Here is an 18,006-nt window from a genome sequence, read left to right on the forward strand (position 1 = left end):
GTGTGTGTGTGCTCATAGAAGAGTCAGGCATGTGTGTGTATTCATAGTAGATGCCAAGTGTGTTTGTGTGTGTGTGTGTGCTCATAGCAGATGCCAAGTGTGTTTGTGTGTGTGTGTGCTCATAGCAGATGTCAGGCATGTGTATGTGTACATGGTTGTATATATGTGTGCTCATGGAAGATGTTAAGCATGTGTTTGTGTGTTTGTATGAATGTATGTGTGCACATGAGCATGGAGGCCACTGGATGTCTTATTTGATGGCTATTTAATTTAGCTTTTGAGGCAGAACATCTCACTGAACCTGTACCTCGCTGTTTCAGCTAGACTTCCTAGCTAGAGAGCTCCTGGATCCTTCTGTCTCTGCCTCCTCAGCACTAGGCTACAGATGTGTATCACATGCCAGCTTGTGGGTACTGGGACCTAACTCAGGTCTTTGTACTGTGAAACAAGCCCTTCACCAAATGAACTGTTTTTTTCTGCAGTCCCCCACAACACCAGGACTTTTTAAGGAAGAAATTGACGAACAGTTGAACACTTATTAGACAGGTCAGGGTCACTCCTAACAACTCCTTTCTGTTTCCCAGACCACAGAGCTAAGATAGACTCTGTGTAGTCTGTGTAGACAAACATTTGAACATGTAGATAGACTCTGTATGGTCTGTCTACATACATTTAAATATGTGTATGTTTGGAGAATGTAAGGAATGAAGTACTGTATGGAGTTGGCTGTACCGTAGGTTACATTTTTCTGGGGTGGCTCATGTGTTAATGTTACTGATTGAGAGGATTGTCAGAACTCAGAATCACCGTAATTCCATGATATCAATTGTGTGCTATTTATTGTGTGCACATGATATGCTTTTCTAATGGACAAGGTGCTGATTCTTGAGGGCTTGGCTCTGCACTATACATAAAACACATCATTCAGATACACTTAGTACCCAGGGCTGCTCACACTCTAAAATGTTATGAAATAAACCATCTTTTATAAAATTCAATAATACCTATAGTTTGAAAACTATTCCAAAAGGTCACTTGAGAGTAACCTGTGCAGGCAGGTTTTGAATGAGGAGCAGAGAAAACGCTCTAGGGAAGCCAGCAGATCCTCCGCATGGAATAGTGGAAATAGTTGTTAACTACCAAGAACCAAATGAGTTTTAATTGTATTTAAGGACTATTTTAACAAAATTGCCATATTATTATAATAAGAGTGCCACCCGAAGCCAGTGGTTTAAACAGCTAACAAGCTGTTGGTTAACCCACCCTTACAATAAATGAGGCCCTATCATTATCCTCTGAAACTACTGATTTTCTGGATTTATTTCTTAAATAGTATGTTATTGTGTAGTTTACTATAACTCAACTCATGTCTTACAACCTTAAGTGTCTGTGTGTATGTTTAAAAGTTAAAGGGCCAGTATCACTGTGACAGGCCAATAGATAGGAGGGTTGGGTGGGTGTGTAAGAGCTGGAATTAATGGGTCAGAGTTCAAAGTAAACTTTTAGACTCTTAGCAGCTTAAATTCAGAGTGTGCAGGGAAGGACAGAGGCACTGTACAGTGAGACAAGCCAACATGGGTACATGTGTTGGGTGCATTTGCTATGTGAGGATGTCCTTAGTATTTCTCCTTGGTAATACCAAATAAGTGTGTGTTTGGTCTGGAGACACTGACTGAAGCAGCACTTAAGAGCTGCTAGTGACAGCTAGCTAGGACTATTTTACAAACTGTCCCTTGGGGAAATGTCCTAGAGGAGAAAGATAAAGGAGGAAAGTATCACTTAAAGGGATCCGAAAAGAGTAAAAGTGGCAGAAGTAATGACATAACACAACCCTCTCCTCCCCAGATATTAGTGGGTGTGGGATGCCAAAGGGCAGAGGAAGAAGACCTAGCTGATCCTTTGTTAAGACAGAGTGAAACAACCCATGGAAAAGTAGCTTCGACTCAGTGTCTGCAGCAGAGGCTGATCCTGTGTTTTGACTACAGTACAGAATCAGGAAAGGAATCTTACACTTTAACAGAAGATCCACCAGCTCTTCTCTTGCTTTAGGAAGCTAAGGAACTAAGCGGAGGAAGAAATCACAGAACTGTGGTCTGTCAAAACCTTAGGTCAGTCAAAAGGGGAAGGCAAATAAGAGTCTTGTGCAGGAGGCAGACATAGCATGGGAAAGCACCCGCTTTACCTTAAAATGTGTGAATTAATGTTCAAATGTCAAAGCCAGCTCAGAATTTGCAACCATGGTAGTTGGAGAAAATTATCACCATCTGCTACTGCTATCAGCAGAATCCAACCTAAGCCTTGCTTCTGGCTCTTAATGGATAAACATTTAATTGTCAAGAAAGTGCAGACCCCCAGATTCCTTTTGAACATTGACTATTTGCTTCCTTGCAGAGCCATTGGGCACCTTCCCAGTGCATTAGTCTACCCAGTTTTAACCTTCATCTTGCTATCAATCTGCATTTCCTACTGGGCTGTGACAGCCGTGTATCCTTTGGCATTGGACTTCTCTTACTATCATTTTAAGTTGCTGTATGAAATAGTAGATTTCTTTATGACATACATACATACATACATACTGCACACATATACACACATGCACACACATACATACACACATACACATGCATGCATTCACAAATGCACACACACTTACACACACATATATGGTTTCACTTTGCTCACATGTGTCCCCTCCCACTTCCCTCACCCTCTCCCCTCTCTTAATAACTGATTTCTGTATCCATTGAGTCCACCTTGCTGCTCAGGACCAGAAGCTCATGTTAGGGTTTTTCATTCTTGTAAAGATGAGAAACAGTCTAAAGAAGTAACTAGATTAGGTTCCATGCCTTCTGAACTGTCAATAAAATTTAATGTTCCTCTAAAGAGGTCACAGAGATCTGTTCTATTCTGATGGATCATCATCTTGTCAGTGAGCTAAGAAGTATCTTGTATAACTCTATATAACTATATAACTCTATAATTCTGTGTAACTATATAACTATATAACTACGTAACTATATAACTCTATATAACTATATAACTATGTATAACTGTATATAACTATGTATAATATATGTAATTATAAAACTATATATAAATATATAACTGTGTAACTATATAACTCTATATAAATATATAGCTGTGTAACTATATAGCTTTATGTAACTATATAACTATGTATAACTGTATATAACTATATATAATTATATAACTATGTAACTATATAACTCTATATAACTCTATAACTATAACTATATAACACTACATAACTATAACTATATAACTCTATATAACTCTATAACTATGTATATATAACTATAAATCTATAATTCTATATAGCTATAACTATATAGCTCTATATTACTATATAACTGTAACTATATAATTCTATGTAACTATATATAACTATATAACTGTGTAACTATATGACTCTATATAACTATGTATAACTGCATATAACTATGTAGAACTATATATAATTATATAACTGTAACTATATAACTCTATAACTATGTATAACTGTATATAACTATATAATTGTAACTATATAACTCTATATAGCTTTACACAAGTCTATAACTCTGTGGACCTATATAACTCTATATAACTCTATAATTCTATAGGTCTGTGTAACTTTATAACTCTGTGTAACTATTCAACTCTATATAGTTCTACATAACTCAGGGCCTGCTCAGTGCAGCTGGCCTGTGATATCAGCCTCCTAAGAGAATAATTCTTAGAGAATGGGAAGAAAAGACTTTGGGTGCTCATTTCTCCACAGGCTGCAGATTATCTTCATCCTTTTCTTGTCTATTTTCAATTTAACGGTAAATAGTTTATTCTTAATCAAGTCCCTTCAGTTTCTTGGCTACATCAGGGGTACCAGTATTCAAAGTTATGGTCCCAGAGGGGAAATGTATATATGAAGATGAAACTTGTGACCCAGAGGTGAGTAAGAACATCCTGGAATAGCGAACTTATCATGAAGTTGATACAGGGGAAAGGTGCAGGTGCAAACAGAAAGGGGATATTTTCGGGAAGGCATTGAGAACAGCAAACAGAACAGATCTCACTTGTCTATAATACACCTTAGAAGTTGGTGTGGTCAATGAAAGCACTAATAAATGTAAAAATGTGATAAGAAGAGAGATAGGTGCTTAAGATGAAAACAAGCTCTTCCCAGAGCTCATTAAAGAGTTCTATAAATTAACATCAGAGTGGTGACAACCAAAAGTCATGGAATAGAAAGGCAGAATGTGCAATTGGGGACCATGAGAAAAGACAAGAACCACATTTAATGCCATATTTTCCTTTTCACTTCTGAGCACAGATTTTTCCTAATACTAACATTCCCAAAGACTGCCCCGGTGCATCGTGTAACTTTGCTTTCTACGGTGGAAGGAGCATGTACCACAATTACATCTTGACCTTCCAGATCTACAACCTCTTTGCCTTCCTTTGGCTTATAAACTTTGTAATTGCGTTGGGTCAATGTGCCCTTGCTGGTGCCTTTGCTTCCTATTACTGGGCCATGAGAAAACCTGAGGACATCCCGCGGTACCCACTCTTCACTGCATTCGGGAGAGCAGTACGGTAAGTTCCGTGCTAAACTTTGCACCCCTTTCCTCTGTTACAGTTTGTGCTCTGGTAGTCCTTCTTGGATGGTGAATTCAACTGACAAAATACTAATGAGTTGAAAATATGATTTGAGACTTGTGGATGCTCCTTGACTTCTCTGGTTGTAGCCACAGCTTTGCAATCCCTTGCCCGGGTCAATGTCCTAAATCCCATAATTCCCAGAGATGTGAGGAGATAGAGTTGGATGATAAAGGAATTAACTTATGTCCCTATTGATCAGGTCAAGCCCTCTTTTAGGAGAACAGAATATGGGCTATATGGAAAGGTGCTTGATTTCAAACCTTCCATGGAGGACTCCATCAATCTGAATAAGAGATTATAAAAATCCCTTCCTGTCTGCTGATCCACTTTACCCATGAGAGTGTTCAAAAGCACCCTGTGCATGCAGAACGACGCTTCACCTTCCACTCTATCTTCTCTTCACCTAGATACCACACGGGGTCTCTGGCCTTTGGATCTTTGATCCTTGCATCCGTTCAGATATTTAAAGTGATCATAGAATACCTGGACAGGCGACTTAAAAGTAAGCTTCCGGCATTGACCGTGGACTTCTGAAATGAGAACGGGATGGGGTGGGCGCACGGAGACCCGGTGACTGATGTGGGTCAGGGTGGAAAGGGCTGGAGTGGTAAGGACTTGAGTGTGTTCTGAAACACAGCCCAGGAGGACTCGCTAGGGATCGGATACCAAGAGGAGGGTAGGAAAGGTGGGGAAGGAAGAACATATCTGGTGAACGTATCTGGTGTCCCCATGGTCGACCTTGTGGAGGCCAGGAGAAGCACATTTCAAGAAGGAATTGAAGAGTTCTGTCTTAACATATTACTGCAGAGGAGTGTGGTAGAAAGGTAGGGTGTGCACTTCCATGTCTAGAGCTCAGGACCAGCCAGATGTCACGGTGAGCCACAGACATCAGTCTTCATACACGGCATAGGCAGTCTACAGACACATGGGCTCTGCTCACACTGGACTGTAAAAGATGAGCAAATGGAAAACAAAGTTAGAGGGCTCACATTTCCTGAATGAATTTCTGGATTTAAGACAAAATCCAGAAATTAAAATCCAGCCATTAAAATGGTGTGGTTTGGCAATCGAATGAATGACTAGACCTGGAATAACATGTGGACCCCATGCCTCAATTCTTAACATCTGAAACTATCAGATGGGGAACGACTACTCAGCTTAGTGGTGATGGAAAAATCAGAATGCCCAAAAGTAAATGCGTGAAGTTGGACCCATACTTACAGTAAAAACAAAATCAACCCAGAACACATTAAAGATCTAAACATAAGGGGTAATGCTATAATATTTCTCGGGGAAAAAAAACATAAAAAGAAATCTTTATGTCATCGGACTTGATGGCAGTTTCTTGATTTTTCACACCAAAAAACCAACCAACCAAACAAACAAAAACATAAAGGAAAAGTAAGTTGGATTTCATGAAAATTAAAAACACTCATGCATTAAAGGAACAGCAAAGTAAATCGACAACCCACGTCGTGGAGGAAAAGAGTGGTAAATAATATGCCTGATTACGAACTGGTGTCCAGAACACACATAGAGATCCTGCCACTGACAGCAAACAATAAAAGTTCAAAGATGGCCCAAAGAGTTGAGAAGAGCTCTCATACAGACAAGGATGGTTGACAAGAATGGGAAAGATGCAGCGTCAATAGACAGGGACACACAAGCCAGAACCACATTGTGATGGCACCTCACACCCATTAGGATGGCCATCGAAACAACCTCTACACACAGGGGCCAGAAGAGTGCAGGTTGTTGGGAAACTGTGCCGTTTGAGAGGAATGCTTCCCAGCAGAGCCACTGTGGGAACAACAGCAGTTTCTAAATGCTAAAAATATAAATTCATACTGACCCAGAAGTTCCACTTCTACCTTGCGTGCCAACAGTCCATTCACCATAGCCAAAGGGTGTGAACTATCCGCATGAGCACTGATTGTGGACAAGACGAGGGGTGCATGATGTGCCTACAGCCGGATGTTAGTGTTACACACCGGTGAGGGGTGCATGATGTACCTACCCATGATGCCAAGTGATCAAAAGGATCCTCTCTGTGTTGTTCTGTTCAGGATCTCTAGTGGAGACAGCCCTACATCACCAAGTAAAATATGAGCTGGTGGGGTGGAGAGCAAGAGAGAAAAGAATGAGGAAGGATGGTTTTGTTTTTAATCGAACATTGATTTCTGTTTGATAAGAACTTCTGAAAACAAATAGTGAAATTATTTTACAACACTGTAAAAGTACTGAAGCCACAGAACTGTATACTAAAGTATATAATACACACTGTATACTAATATATATACTGTATACTATATAACTGTATATATACTATATATACAGTATATACTGTATACTATATATACTGTATACTATATAACTGTATACTAAAGTATATATATATACTAAAGTGTATATATATGTATATATAAAGTATATATAAATAAAGTATATTAAAATAGTGAAATTATTTTACAACATTGTAAAAGTGCTAAAGCCACAGAACTGTATACTGAAGAATGGCTACAATGTCAATTAGGTGTACATCACACACACACAAAAACCCTTAAATTCTATTTCCAATGTCATTACTTTGAGTCTGACACTGACGTCATTCAGTCTGCTGCTGATGGACTTACATGCCCATCCCTCCCACAGAGGCTCAGAACAGTGCTGCCCAGTTCCTGCACTGCTGCCTACGGTGCTGTTTCTGGTGTTTGGAAAAGATGGTGAAGTTTTTAAACAGAAATGCCTACATCATGGTAAGTAGGTCACTGCTTATTTATGGTGTCCCTCTTTTGCACAGTTGACCCCATGTCCACCCTGTTGCCTGGAGAGCAGGATGGTACCACGTACTTGAATTTGTCACTCTGATATGTGGGTGTGCGACTCCCACTTGTGAATCAGGGCTGTACTTTTCTTGAGACAGAATTACATTTGAGGGGAAATGTTTGTGTTGAAATTTCAAAAGTTTGCTAGAGGGCCAGAAAGATGGCTCTGAAGGTAAAGGTGCTTGCTGCCAAACATGAAAAGCCAAGCTAGCTCTGGCTCCTGCACAGTGGAAGGGAAAATCCAGATCCTGCAAGTTGTTCTCTGACTTCCATAGGCATGCTGAGAAGAGACACATACCTACACATGTACACACACGCATGCACACACATGTACACACACATACACACATGTACACACATGCACACACATGAACACACATGAACACACATGCACACACATGTACACACATGTACACGCATGAATACACACATGCATGCACATGTACATATATAAACACATAAATGTTGTTATTATTATTTATTTTGATTTTTTGAGACAGGGTTTCTCCATGTAGTACTAACTATCCTAGAACACAAATCTTTAGACCAGGCTGGCCTAGAACTCACAGAGTTCTTCCTTCCTTTGCCTTTAAATGCTAGAATGCCTGACAATGTAATGAATTTTTTAATAATAACAATAAAACCATGGGAGACTGAAATGGTGCTGTGTGTCTGATGACTATGTAAGAGGCAAGCTGTCGGCCCTCAGAGAAGAAAATGCCTTTCTAATAGAGGGATTTACATAATTTTAAGGAAGAAATTAGTCATTTTAATGAACCTTGAGTTAAAAAGGAGTGAGCGGTAGAAATGCCTGGGCCAATCTCTAACTCATTTCTCCTGAGAATGTGGATGCCTCTAAAGAGTTTCTTTTGTTTACATAGTAGACAAAGAAAACAATTTTCTTAAAACATAGAAGCTGCAGTCTTCCAAGGCTCGCTTATCACAGTGGGGTGGGAGCTGGAAATGAGGTTTGCATAGTCATGGATAGAATATTCGATGAATTCATCTACCATTAGAGTATAGTGCTGAGATTTTTAATTATTAAATCCTCATATATGGTACAAGGGATTGCATTTCCTTAGGAGTAATATTTTTGTGTGTGATGACAATATCCAAACCATTTAATACCTACTGCAGCCAAATGTTTCAAAGATAGAATACCCTATCTGAGACTTGATGAAAAAGTCCACCCTACATACAGCACGTGGTGATCTCCTTCATGTCCATGACCCTGGGAGTTCTGTGGGATCAAGAACAGAGAGCTCCTGGGGTTCCTGCAAACCAAAACATTGGGAAAAGTAAAGTTATTAGCATGGAAGACAATGAACTTGCACGTTCCCTAGTGCTGGATGGCCCTGGGTGGTGTCAGTGTATGCTTCTAACAAGCTCATCTTCTTTAGATTGCATTATATGGCAAGAACTTCTGTGAGTCAACAAGAGACGCTTTCTATCTGCTCATGAGAAACATTGTGAAGTAAGTAATTGGGCTGAGGACAACTGTAGACCGTCTGGCGAGAGGTGACATGAGATCCTTTGCTTATGGTCATCTGGGGTGTCTCTGGCCTTATCCCACAGGTGTTACCTGTTTTAGTTTGATAGATTTTAGTCAACATTCATTTCTATTCATGTCTTAGAATTACAGCTCCCCTCATCTGCATAGGTGGCTACATATTTAATTTTATTGACTCTTTTGCTCACAAAGTTCTCCAGATGACCTATGTCAGCAGTTTCTTGGTACCCATTTCTTCCTCTTAAAATTGTTGGGAAATTGGTGTGCAGAATCAGAGAACAGATTCACATCCTCAGGACCCAAGGTCCCTTTGTTAGTCCTACTGACTGAGAACAAAGACCATTACTTAAATTCTTTGGTCAAATTAAGCAAGCTTTATTTTCTGTCTGACAGTACTATTTCCCTAAAGTGGGGTTTGAAAAAACAGCATTGAACACTGGAGAGGGGAGGGCTTATATAGTCCCCCAAAACTGTAAAACTAGATAGGTGATTTTCAGAGGCTGGGGGATTTCCAGAGGAATTTTGTTTATGTAGATACTTGGTCAAACATTTCAAAACCATTTGACAGAACATCCTGTCTTCACATTCAAGGTGTGAGTCAAATTCCGTATGGTGGGGAGCATGTCAGATTCGAGAAACAGGTTGAAGCATGGTCAAGTTAAATTTTTGTAGCAAACAGAAATGAACTTATTCTGACCTTTTAACAAAATGGCTTCCATCCTTAAGATGGAGTCAGGCTGGTCTATCACCTCAGAGAGATAGCCAGACACCCCCATGGGTCAGCTGCCCATGGTCCTGGTCCTACAGTTCTCTCGTCTGTGGCCTCATTAGAAACAATGACCTCATGCCCAGCTTCCATGCTCATGTCTTGTATTTTACAATTGTCAGATAAAATATCACCAAATACACAGCAAAGTGAACCCAGGAGTTTTTACCTCCTACAGATTTCGAGCACTGAGTATCTTCAAACACTGACCAAAGCTTTCTTGTCTCCCCCTGATGCTTAGAGTCACAGTTACAGATGAAGTCACATATTTTGTATTACTCCTGGGAAAAGTCCTAGTTTCTGGGATTGTAGGTAAGTAGTGATAACTACATGGATGGAAAACTACAGAGAGTTTGGAGACTGCCCTGCTACAACAATCTCCATGACCTTCCTCAGTGTATGACTCTCATGTTCTGTTCTTTCTATGTAGGTGTCTTGGCCTTCCTACTCTTCACAGAAAGACTACAATTAATTGTAGAGGGACCAACGACTTTAAATTACTACTGGGTCCCCTTCCTGGTAAGAACTGGTGACTTTGTCACGAAATCAACAAAGGGTGATTAGCTTTGACAACAGAAATGTATTCCTTGAATTTTGAAAGACTGGGAGGTGCCAGCTGGGCTTCCTCACAGATGAGCTGGAGAGGAAGAGGGCAGACCAAGTCTCTTGGTAGCAGGCACCAATCCCTGAATAAAGGTATCCCCGTTGTGAACTCACTACTTCCCAAACTCCTTCTCTTTGGTTCTATCACATTGAGAATTGAGGCTATACTGTAAGCACTGGGTAAGCAGTTCAGTCTATGGAAGCTTAGTATCACTGATGTCATGATCATTCGAGATGAAAATGTAAGAAAAGAAAAACGGACACAGTGAAGGCGGTGGGCATTATTGTTCTTAATCTGTGCCTCTCGACTCCCGATTCAGGTGCTGAGTTCTTAGGAAAGGAATGGGCTGTTGAAAGGAAAGGTTTTGTGTAGAAGGTTTACTGGGTACTCTCACATGAGAGTCACTTGTAAGGAAGTAAGGAGAGCTAGGCAGGACAACAGAAGCTGGGTCGCAAGCCACAATGATGTCCCCAGATAAAAATGACAGGACTTTCTGGAAAAGAAACTAGCCTTGTGAATCATGTCAGCAGATGTTAGCCAGGAGCTGAGACCAAAGATGGGGCTCTAACTTGGGTGAAGTGGTTCCTAGCAGGGAGGGGTATGCCTATGCAGAGAGATATCTGATTCTTCTCTGTAGCCAACATTCCAGATCTCTGGGGAGGAATGGATGGATAGCAAGGGAGAGTTGAATGGACTCTTGCTGGATCTGTTACAGTGAACTAGTTCTCCTCATCTGTGTGACATAAACACTTCTTTCCCCTCATGCCAAAGCAGAGGCACAAAAAGGTTGAGTGACTTTGAGGACCTAGGTAGCACATGCTCTTACCCTTTAGACTCTATTGCCTTGATGTGCAGGAACTTAAAGCTGAGATCCTTTGGGTTGGTACTAGCATCATTGTAAGAGGTGATCATGTGAGCAAGCACATGTTGGTTTGTTGTTTGTTTGTTTGTTTAAATCTCAGGACAGCATATTATCGCACTACCAAAGGTGTCTGCATTTCAGATGTTCTCAACAGAGTCCTCCAATGCTTCCTTATCCCACCTTGTGTTTGCTTTTACATTATTGCTGCTCTGAGTGAAGTTGGTGACTTGTTGCTTCTCTTCTCTGTTCATAGACTCTTGTATTTGGAGCTTACCTGATTGCTCATGGGTTCTTCAGTGTCTATTCAATGTGTGTTGAAACCATTTTCATCTGCTTCTGTAAGTATCCAGTGTGTGTGTGTTTGAAAGAGGAGAAGGTAAAAATTCAGTTGCCGGCCTGCCTTGGTGATTTACTGTTACCTAGTTTCAAATACAAAGTAGCATTTATTTGGAAGGAGACATTACTTTGTAGATGTTCTTTAGTTCTGTTTTGGGGTAGGGAGAAAGAGAGAGTGGAGAGAGAAAGAGAGAGAGAGAGAGAGAGAGAGAGAGAGAGAGAGAGAGAGAGAGAGAGCGCAAGCGAGCAGCTCTAGGGATTGAACCTAGGTCCCTGCCTATGCTAGGAAAGCGTGTTACCACTGAACCCTATCACTGGATTGGCTGTAAGAACGCAATGAGATCTCATACATATAGACTATGGTAAAGTCAAGATGCAAAGGTTTCAAAGAGACATGGGGTCACCTTGAGTCATGGTAAGTAGACAGGCCTCTGATAGGAATGTGCATGGCAAGTGTGTGTACCTACATAGAGACTCAGCACTAAAAGCTTTCTCTGGAGCTCCCTTCACCTCTCTCACGCCCTGGAGAATGGCTGCTTTCCATTTACCCATGACCTAAAACAAAGGAGTCTGTCTTACCAAAAATGTCTTCTCTCCCAGTATCTCTGGCAAACCTGGAGGAGGTGGGATGAACATGGCAGAGAACAGAGCCCAATAGCCATGCTGGGGCCGAGAGATTGTTTCTCTAGCACATGGGTCTTTCAGAGAGACAGAGGTGTCTGCCCTGTTACTTGCTGAGAAAGTCCCTCCGTGGCAGGTCAGGGAGGAAGATGATTCCTGAAGGGGAAAATTTAGAAAATAAAAGGATCTGATTTTTTTCCCCTAAGCATTTTAAAAATCAATTTTCAATAAACAGACACAGAAATCTGAGAACTTTACACATTAGATAGATTGGCTCGCCAAGAACCAATGTGGGACCAGAAACTTTAATCTTTGCCTAGGTTCTCTGTTTTATAAGATGGTTCCACTGGTAAATATGCTTGCTGCCAAGTTTGATGACCCAAGTTTAAGACCCACAGTGGTAGAAGAGAACTGAGCCCTGTACATTAACCCCTCATCTTCATACATGAATTGTGGCCCATGTATTCATGCATGCACACACACAGAAATAAATGAATGTAATTAAAATACTAAAGAAGAAAGAAAGGAAAGGGGATGGTTTGATGTTTCCATGGTTAAAAGCACACACTCTTTCAGAAGACTGGAGTTAGATTTTCAGTGACTGCCAGCTCCCATGTTGGGTGATTTATACCTTCTTAGAATTGCATTTCCAGGGTGACCAGACACCTCTGGCCTCTGAACCCCTGCACTCATACCCCCTTCCCCCAACACACATGGAGGCATGCCCCACCCATAGGTAAGTAGACAGGTAAAACAGTTCAACCTTTGACCCCAGTACTGGAAGGTCAAAACAAGAAGACAGAGATCCATGGCCAGGCTGGGCTAGACAAGAAGACCTTACCTGAAGATTTAAAAGGCCTGAAAGATGGAGTTACATCTTTATTTTACATTTCTCACGGAATTAGTGATATGTGGCAATTCATTACTTTCCGAAATGAACGGTCACAGACATGAAAAGCAACACTTTAGAAAACCCCCAGGCAGAGCTTCTGTGTGGTGGTTTTGGAAATAAAGCTCCATGGGCTCATAGAGTGTGAGGTGTGTGTGTGTGTGTGGGTGAGAGTGGGGTGGGCTCTTCTCCCAGGCAGAGACCAGTTCCCACCTTCTCCATCACCAGCACTGCACGTTTGCCTCATATTTGACATGCTAACACTGATTTTTCTGGTTTCTCCCTGTTCAACTCTACAATTTGTAAAATCTTGGGTCCTTGTTCTGCGGCGTCTCCCTGCCTCTGCCCTACCTTGGCTACTAATCCACAGGTGAAGATCTGGAAAGGAACGATGGATCTGCAGAGAAACCTTATTTTGTAACACCCAGCCTGCATAGAATTCTGACCAAGAAGCGTCCAGGTCCCCAGAGATAGAGTAGAAAAGCTCCAAGCAGGAATTTCGTGAATTAGGTTATTGACTGCAATATGAAAATGTTGCTTTAGAGCAGTGTGCAAGCATCTCTGTTGTTCCTGAAAAGGTGCACTCGGGACCGTCTGAGGGATCAGGCATCTGACAGTGGCCTAGTTTACTTTATAGACTGTGGTCCCGAGTGCAAACACCTGTAGCTGACAATGTTTTCATAACTTTTATAACTTTGCTAGCCTTTCTTTTTTATAAGTGTATATTTGTAAAGGGTATTCAGGCAGTTTTTTACAACACTATAAATGTGTAATCAATTAGCCATAAAAATATGGAGTTGTAGTTGGGCAGCATATGGTACTGAGTTTGTGTATATGCTGCTATGGTTATAGTTACTGTTTAAGCTGGTGACCAGCTCTCTAAAACTGTGATTCAACTTGTGTTCTTGGTTTCCTAGAAAGCATATTTCAAGTGGGCAAGTTAGTCTGGGACAAGCTGTCGAAGGGCAGGTCCTGTGTGCTCAGTACTAACCCTGCTGCAGGTGAAGTAAGCCTGGAGCCTCATCTCTCTGTTTTTGTGAAGTGAGACTCATACTTGGGTGAAATCTGAGTTTGGGGATATCCTCTCCACTGCTGTGAACCTCTGGCCACCTGAGAATATCTGAACAGAGCAGAAATGGCTACCTCCCTCATCTCTTGCCTCCTCTGAGTTTCCTGACACAGCCACGTAGAAGGCCTGTGGATTCTCCTTTTTGTGGGTACACCCCCGCACAAGGACAAAGTTCAACTTTCTGTAAGGAAGTATAGCAGATGAGTCTGTTCAGGCCAGAGGCCTCCTCTCAGGTATCACATCTGGTGCTTCCTTGGGATGTGCATGTTTCAGATCAAGAGTTCTGCCATTCCCACAGCCCCAGGGCTGAGAATGGAAGCTAGTTTGTTGTGGCCATGCCTACATCTCACATGGTGCAGAAAGGTGTGAATCGGACCCATACGCACTGCATGCTTTTCCCTGTGTGTGGAAATGGGCCACCTGGCTAAGGATATAAAGCCCCTCCACAGAGCACAGGATTAATTGGTGCCCTTTTGGTTTTGACACTAAACTCACATCAGATTGTCTGTGTATTAATAATGTAACGTGTAGCTATCGTTACAGCCCACGCATTTGAGAGTCAAAAATATATCCTTGTGTTATAAGTTAATGTAAATGCTAATTTACTTATCCTAAAGTGTGTGAACCTAGATTTAGAATGGTTGTATGGCAGATTCCTTATTAGAGCCAATAATTCCAGAAGGCTTTTGAAGTATTGGTCCACATGAAAATCTCCAGCTTGTTCTTAGTTTGCTTTATTGAGATTATCAATCTCAAATGTCACCTGTCATTTTTTTCCTTGATAACAGAGAAAAGGAATCACTTATCAATTTTTGTTGCATTTTAGTAGTATTTTATTTACAACCATGCAAGGGACCTCAACAAAAATCTACGACAACGGTGACATGTAGTGAGCCTGTTGCTGCAGGTGTCTACCTAACCTACAAGCTTGTGATAGTATGTGGGCCACTCTCTGGACCATGATAAAACTCTCTAGTTGATTCAGATACCTGCAAAAATTCTGAGGTTGGCTATAGATCAGATGTAAGAAATCAGCTGTCTGGTTTACTGTGTTACGGTGTATTCCCACTCAGAAAAAAAAAATAGTCTCTGTTTGTTACTTCTGTTATTAAAATATATAAGAGTAAAAAAAATGAATGTTGTTTTTGAGAAGAATTTTAGAAGCCATTTTTCTTACACAGCAATTAAAGTTTTGAAACACAGAGCAATATTTCCAGAACTGTGTATGGAAGGATTTGAGATTACACACAAAGATCTCTTTGTGGAGGCTTTACAATCTAAATTGCCATTGGCAAAACAAAGGCAATTTGGAAATAGATATTGTAATTTAGAAAGTGAATTTGGATGGGGAGTAAATGTTATTTCCTTAGTAGTTCTATGGACATGCTTGAACTGTCGCCAGAACTGACCTGGGACACAGAATGAAATGATATCTTATCGCTGTAATAATAAGGGCTGATTGTTTTCTTATAGCTGTTTACAATAATGCTGTTTAAAAGAGCGATCTTTGGCGTTGCTGTGCAGCGGGTGGGCAGCAGGTGGCGATGTTGCTCCTCCCACCGCCTCGCTGCTCTATTGACTTTGCCCTCCTCCCTCCTAGTGGAAGACCTAGAAAGAAACGAAGGCTCTCTTTCAAGACCCTATTTCGTGACTCCGACTCTAATGAACGTTTTGGTGGATCAGGGCAAGATCAAGAAGCAGTAGGCGAGCCAGCTGGGCATCCTGCCGCCTGTGTCGCCTCCCACACTGTATCCGTCCAACACATCTTCCGGAGTGCTTTGGCTGGGGACGTTCGAATCCCGGCCTTGCTGGCTTGCTTTTGCATCTCATACCAAAGCCCACACTGTAGCCGGTGAAGCCTTCAGAAGTCACAAGGGAATTGTTAATTACATGCAACATTTTTATACTAAGATCTTTCGTTTTGTAATTTATTATTGTATTATTATTATTAATTATTTTTTTTAACATAGAGTGACTTGGATGTTTTGAAAAAAATATTGAGTACATTCATAATCTTTTTAATAGTAACTCGATTTAATAGTAACATGATTTAAATTGATAGCTCCTAGTATATTTTTAAAGACAACAACTAAAAGACTTCTGTAAGGAAAATTGGTAATTAAAGCAAGAGAAATGCTTTTTAAGGCCCTTCCCCTGCTCCTGTTTGACAGTCAACCCGTTAAGCGGACCACCCGCTTTGGTCGGTCTTTGCCTCAGTAGAGACTGCATCCTGTGAGAGCTGCCAGCCCTTACCACTCAATTCTCTCAGTGCCTTCCCGGCTGGTCAGTCCTTCCCGGATCTTGTGGGCAAGTGTACAGACCTCATTTGAAAGAAATTAAACTTTAAATCCTGCAATGTTGACTGATGACAAGTCTTCTCACGTTTCTTTTGTTTTGTTATTTTAGTTTTGTTTTTTGGTGTTTTGTCTTTGATGTTTTGTTTTGTTTCATTTTGTTTTGTTTTGAGTTTTTTTTTTTTTTTCCTCATCCTGCTCACTGACTGGACTACACTGGCCGTGACTCTACTTTTGATTTCCTCACTATCAGAGGAGTAAATTGTGCGATACAAACAATTCCCCTTGGGCTTAGTGAATATTCACAAATGGGTGCCACACGCAAGCAGAGCTGCCTGAAAGAACACGTGTTGGATTTGTCTTTGTTTTTACTAAAAGAAGTTTTAAAGTATAACCTTTTCTACAGTAGTTCCTTAAAAATAAGGGTCAGCATGTATATGTCCAGTGTCTTACCCATACCTGAAGGGGCAGCCTGTGGGAGTTTCACAGGGAAATTTTCCCTCAGAGGGGAAGCTGTGTGCTATGCTGGAAAACTCCGTTACACACGGCTCTTCCATCCTGTTATGGATTGTCCGTTCCACTAACTTTTATATGAAACAACCTGTTTACCTGTCAGGTTTTTTTTTTTTTTTTTTTTTTTTACTGTGCCAATAGGGACTGGAACAGTTTTTAATTCCGTTTTGAATAATTTTATGAAGATTGCTAAGTTCTAGGAGAACTTGACTGAGTTCGCCAACTCAGCATAACAAGACGTTGCCCCAAGATGGGGATTAGTGAGTCAATCAACAATAACCTGCTGTTGTTTATTGATGGTTTGTTGAGAACTCACTTTAGATACCTTTATACCAAAATGTTCCCACTGGCGCCTTGCAGTGTGGGCTCACCACCCTCTACCCCCACACCGCCCCACGCCTGGTGGTTTGGGCTCTCCTGAGCCCATGGCGGTGTGGGTTATGTATGTAATTAGCGTGTCTCTGCTATGCAGGAACACAGAAAGCATATGGTCTAAATACCTTTGATAGCTAAAACAGTTAATATTTAATGAAATTTGTTGGTACTCATTGTAAATTTGGTTTCTTCTAATAAAGATTTCCATAAGAGACAAATAAAAAGGCTGACCTTTGATTTCTTGATGCTAGACAAGACCACTCTGTGTGTGTGTGTATGTGTGTGTGTGTGTAATTACACATGTGTGCATCTGTGTGGGAAGAACAGAAGACAAGCCTGAATGTCACTCTTTCTCAGACATCATTCATATTGGGTTATTTTGTTTTGTTTTGGTTGTTTGGAAGTTTCTTTATTAATTTTTATTTATTTTTAAAAGTGGTTGTGGAGATTTAGAACAAGGCCTTTTATTGATCTGTTTATAGATTAGGCTGGGCTAGCTGGCCAGTGAGAGCCCCACAGATCTTTCTGTCTCTGCTTCCCCAGCGCTGGGATTATAAACAAGTGCTATTTTGCCTGGTTCTTGTCTGCGACTTTAGTCACAGACAGACAGACAGACACACACACACACACATACACCACACACACACACACCACCACATCACATACCATCCCACACCACAACA

The 18,006-nt window shown here is 40.9% G+C and overlaps 1 protein-coding gene across 2 annotated transcripts in view; it reads left to right on the forward strand.

Moving 5' to 3' along the window:
- Window positions 1-17,546, forward strand: part of Slc44a5 (solute carrier family 44 member 5) — a 288,577-nt gene extending 271,031 nt beyond the window's left edge. The window contains exons 13-22 of one of the 2 annotated variants that reach the window (XM_028754317.1): window positions 2,392-2,484; window positions 3,861-3,948; window positions 4,331-4,593; window positions 5,067-5,161; window positions 7,312-7,415; window positions 8,885-8,958; window positions 10,002-10,072; window positions 10,191-10,279; window positions 11,480-11,564; window positions 15,742-17,546. In XM_028754317.1, the coding sequence (XP_028610150.1) occupies window positions 2,392-2,484; window positions 3,861-3,948; window positions 4,331-4,593; window positions 5,067-5,161; window positions 7,312-7,415; window positions 8,885-8,958; window positions 10,002-10,072; window positions 10,191-10,279; window positions 11,480-11,564; window positions 15,742-15,845 (1,066 nt within the window). In that variant the 3' untranslated portion in view covers window positions 15,846-17,546. Of the gene's footprint in view, window positions 1-2,391; window positions 2,485-3,860; window positions 3,949-4,330; window positions 4,594-5,066; window positions 5,162-7,311; window positions 7,416-8,884; window positions 8,959-10,001; window positions 10,073-10,190; window positions 10,370-11,479; window positions 11,565-13,442; window positions 13,548-15,741 lie in introns of those variants that run through there. The other variant, XM_028754318.1, reaches the window with a different exon arrangement.
- The last annotated feature ends 460 nt before the right edge of the window (window positions 17,547-18,006 follow it).

The sequence above is a fragment of the Grammomys surdaster genome, unplaced genomic scaffold (assembly GCF_004785775.1).
Source record: "Grammomys surdaster isolate TR1022 unplaced genomic scaffold, NIH_TR_1.0 125996, whole genome shotgun sequence".
NCBI lineage: Eukaryota > Metazoa > Chordata > Mammalia > Rodentia > Muridae > Grammomys > Grammomys surdaster.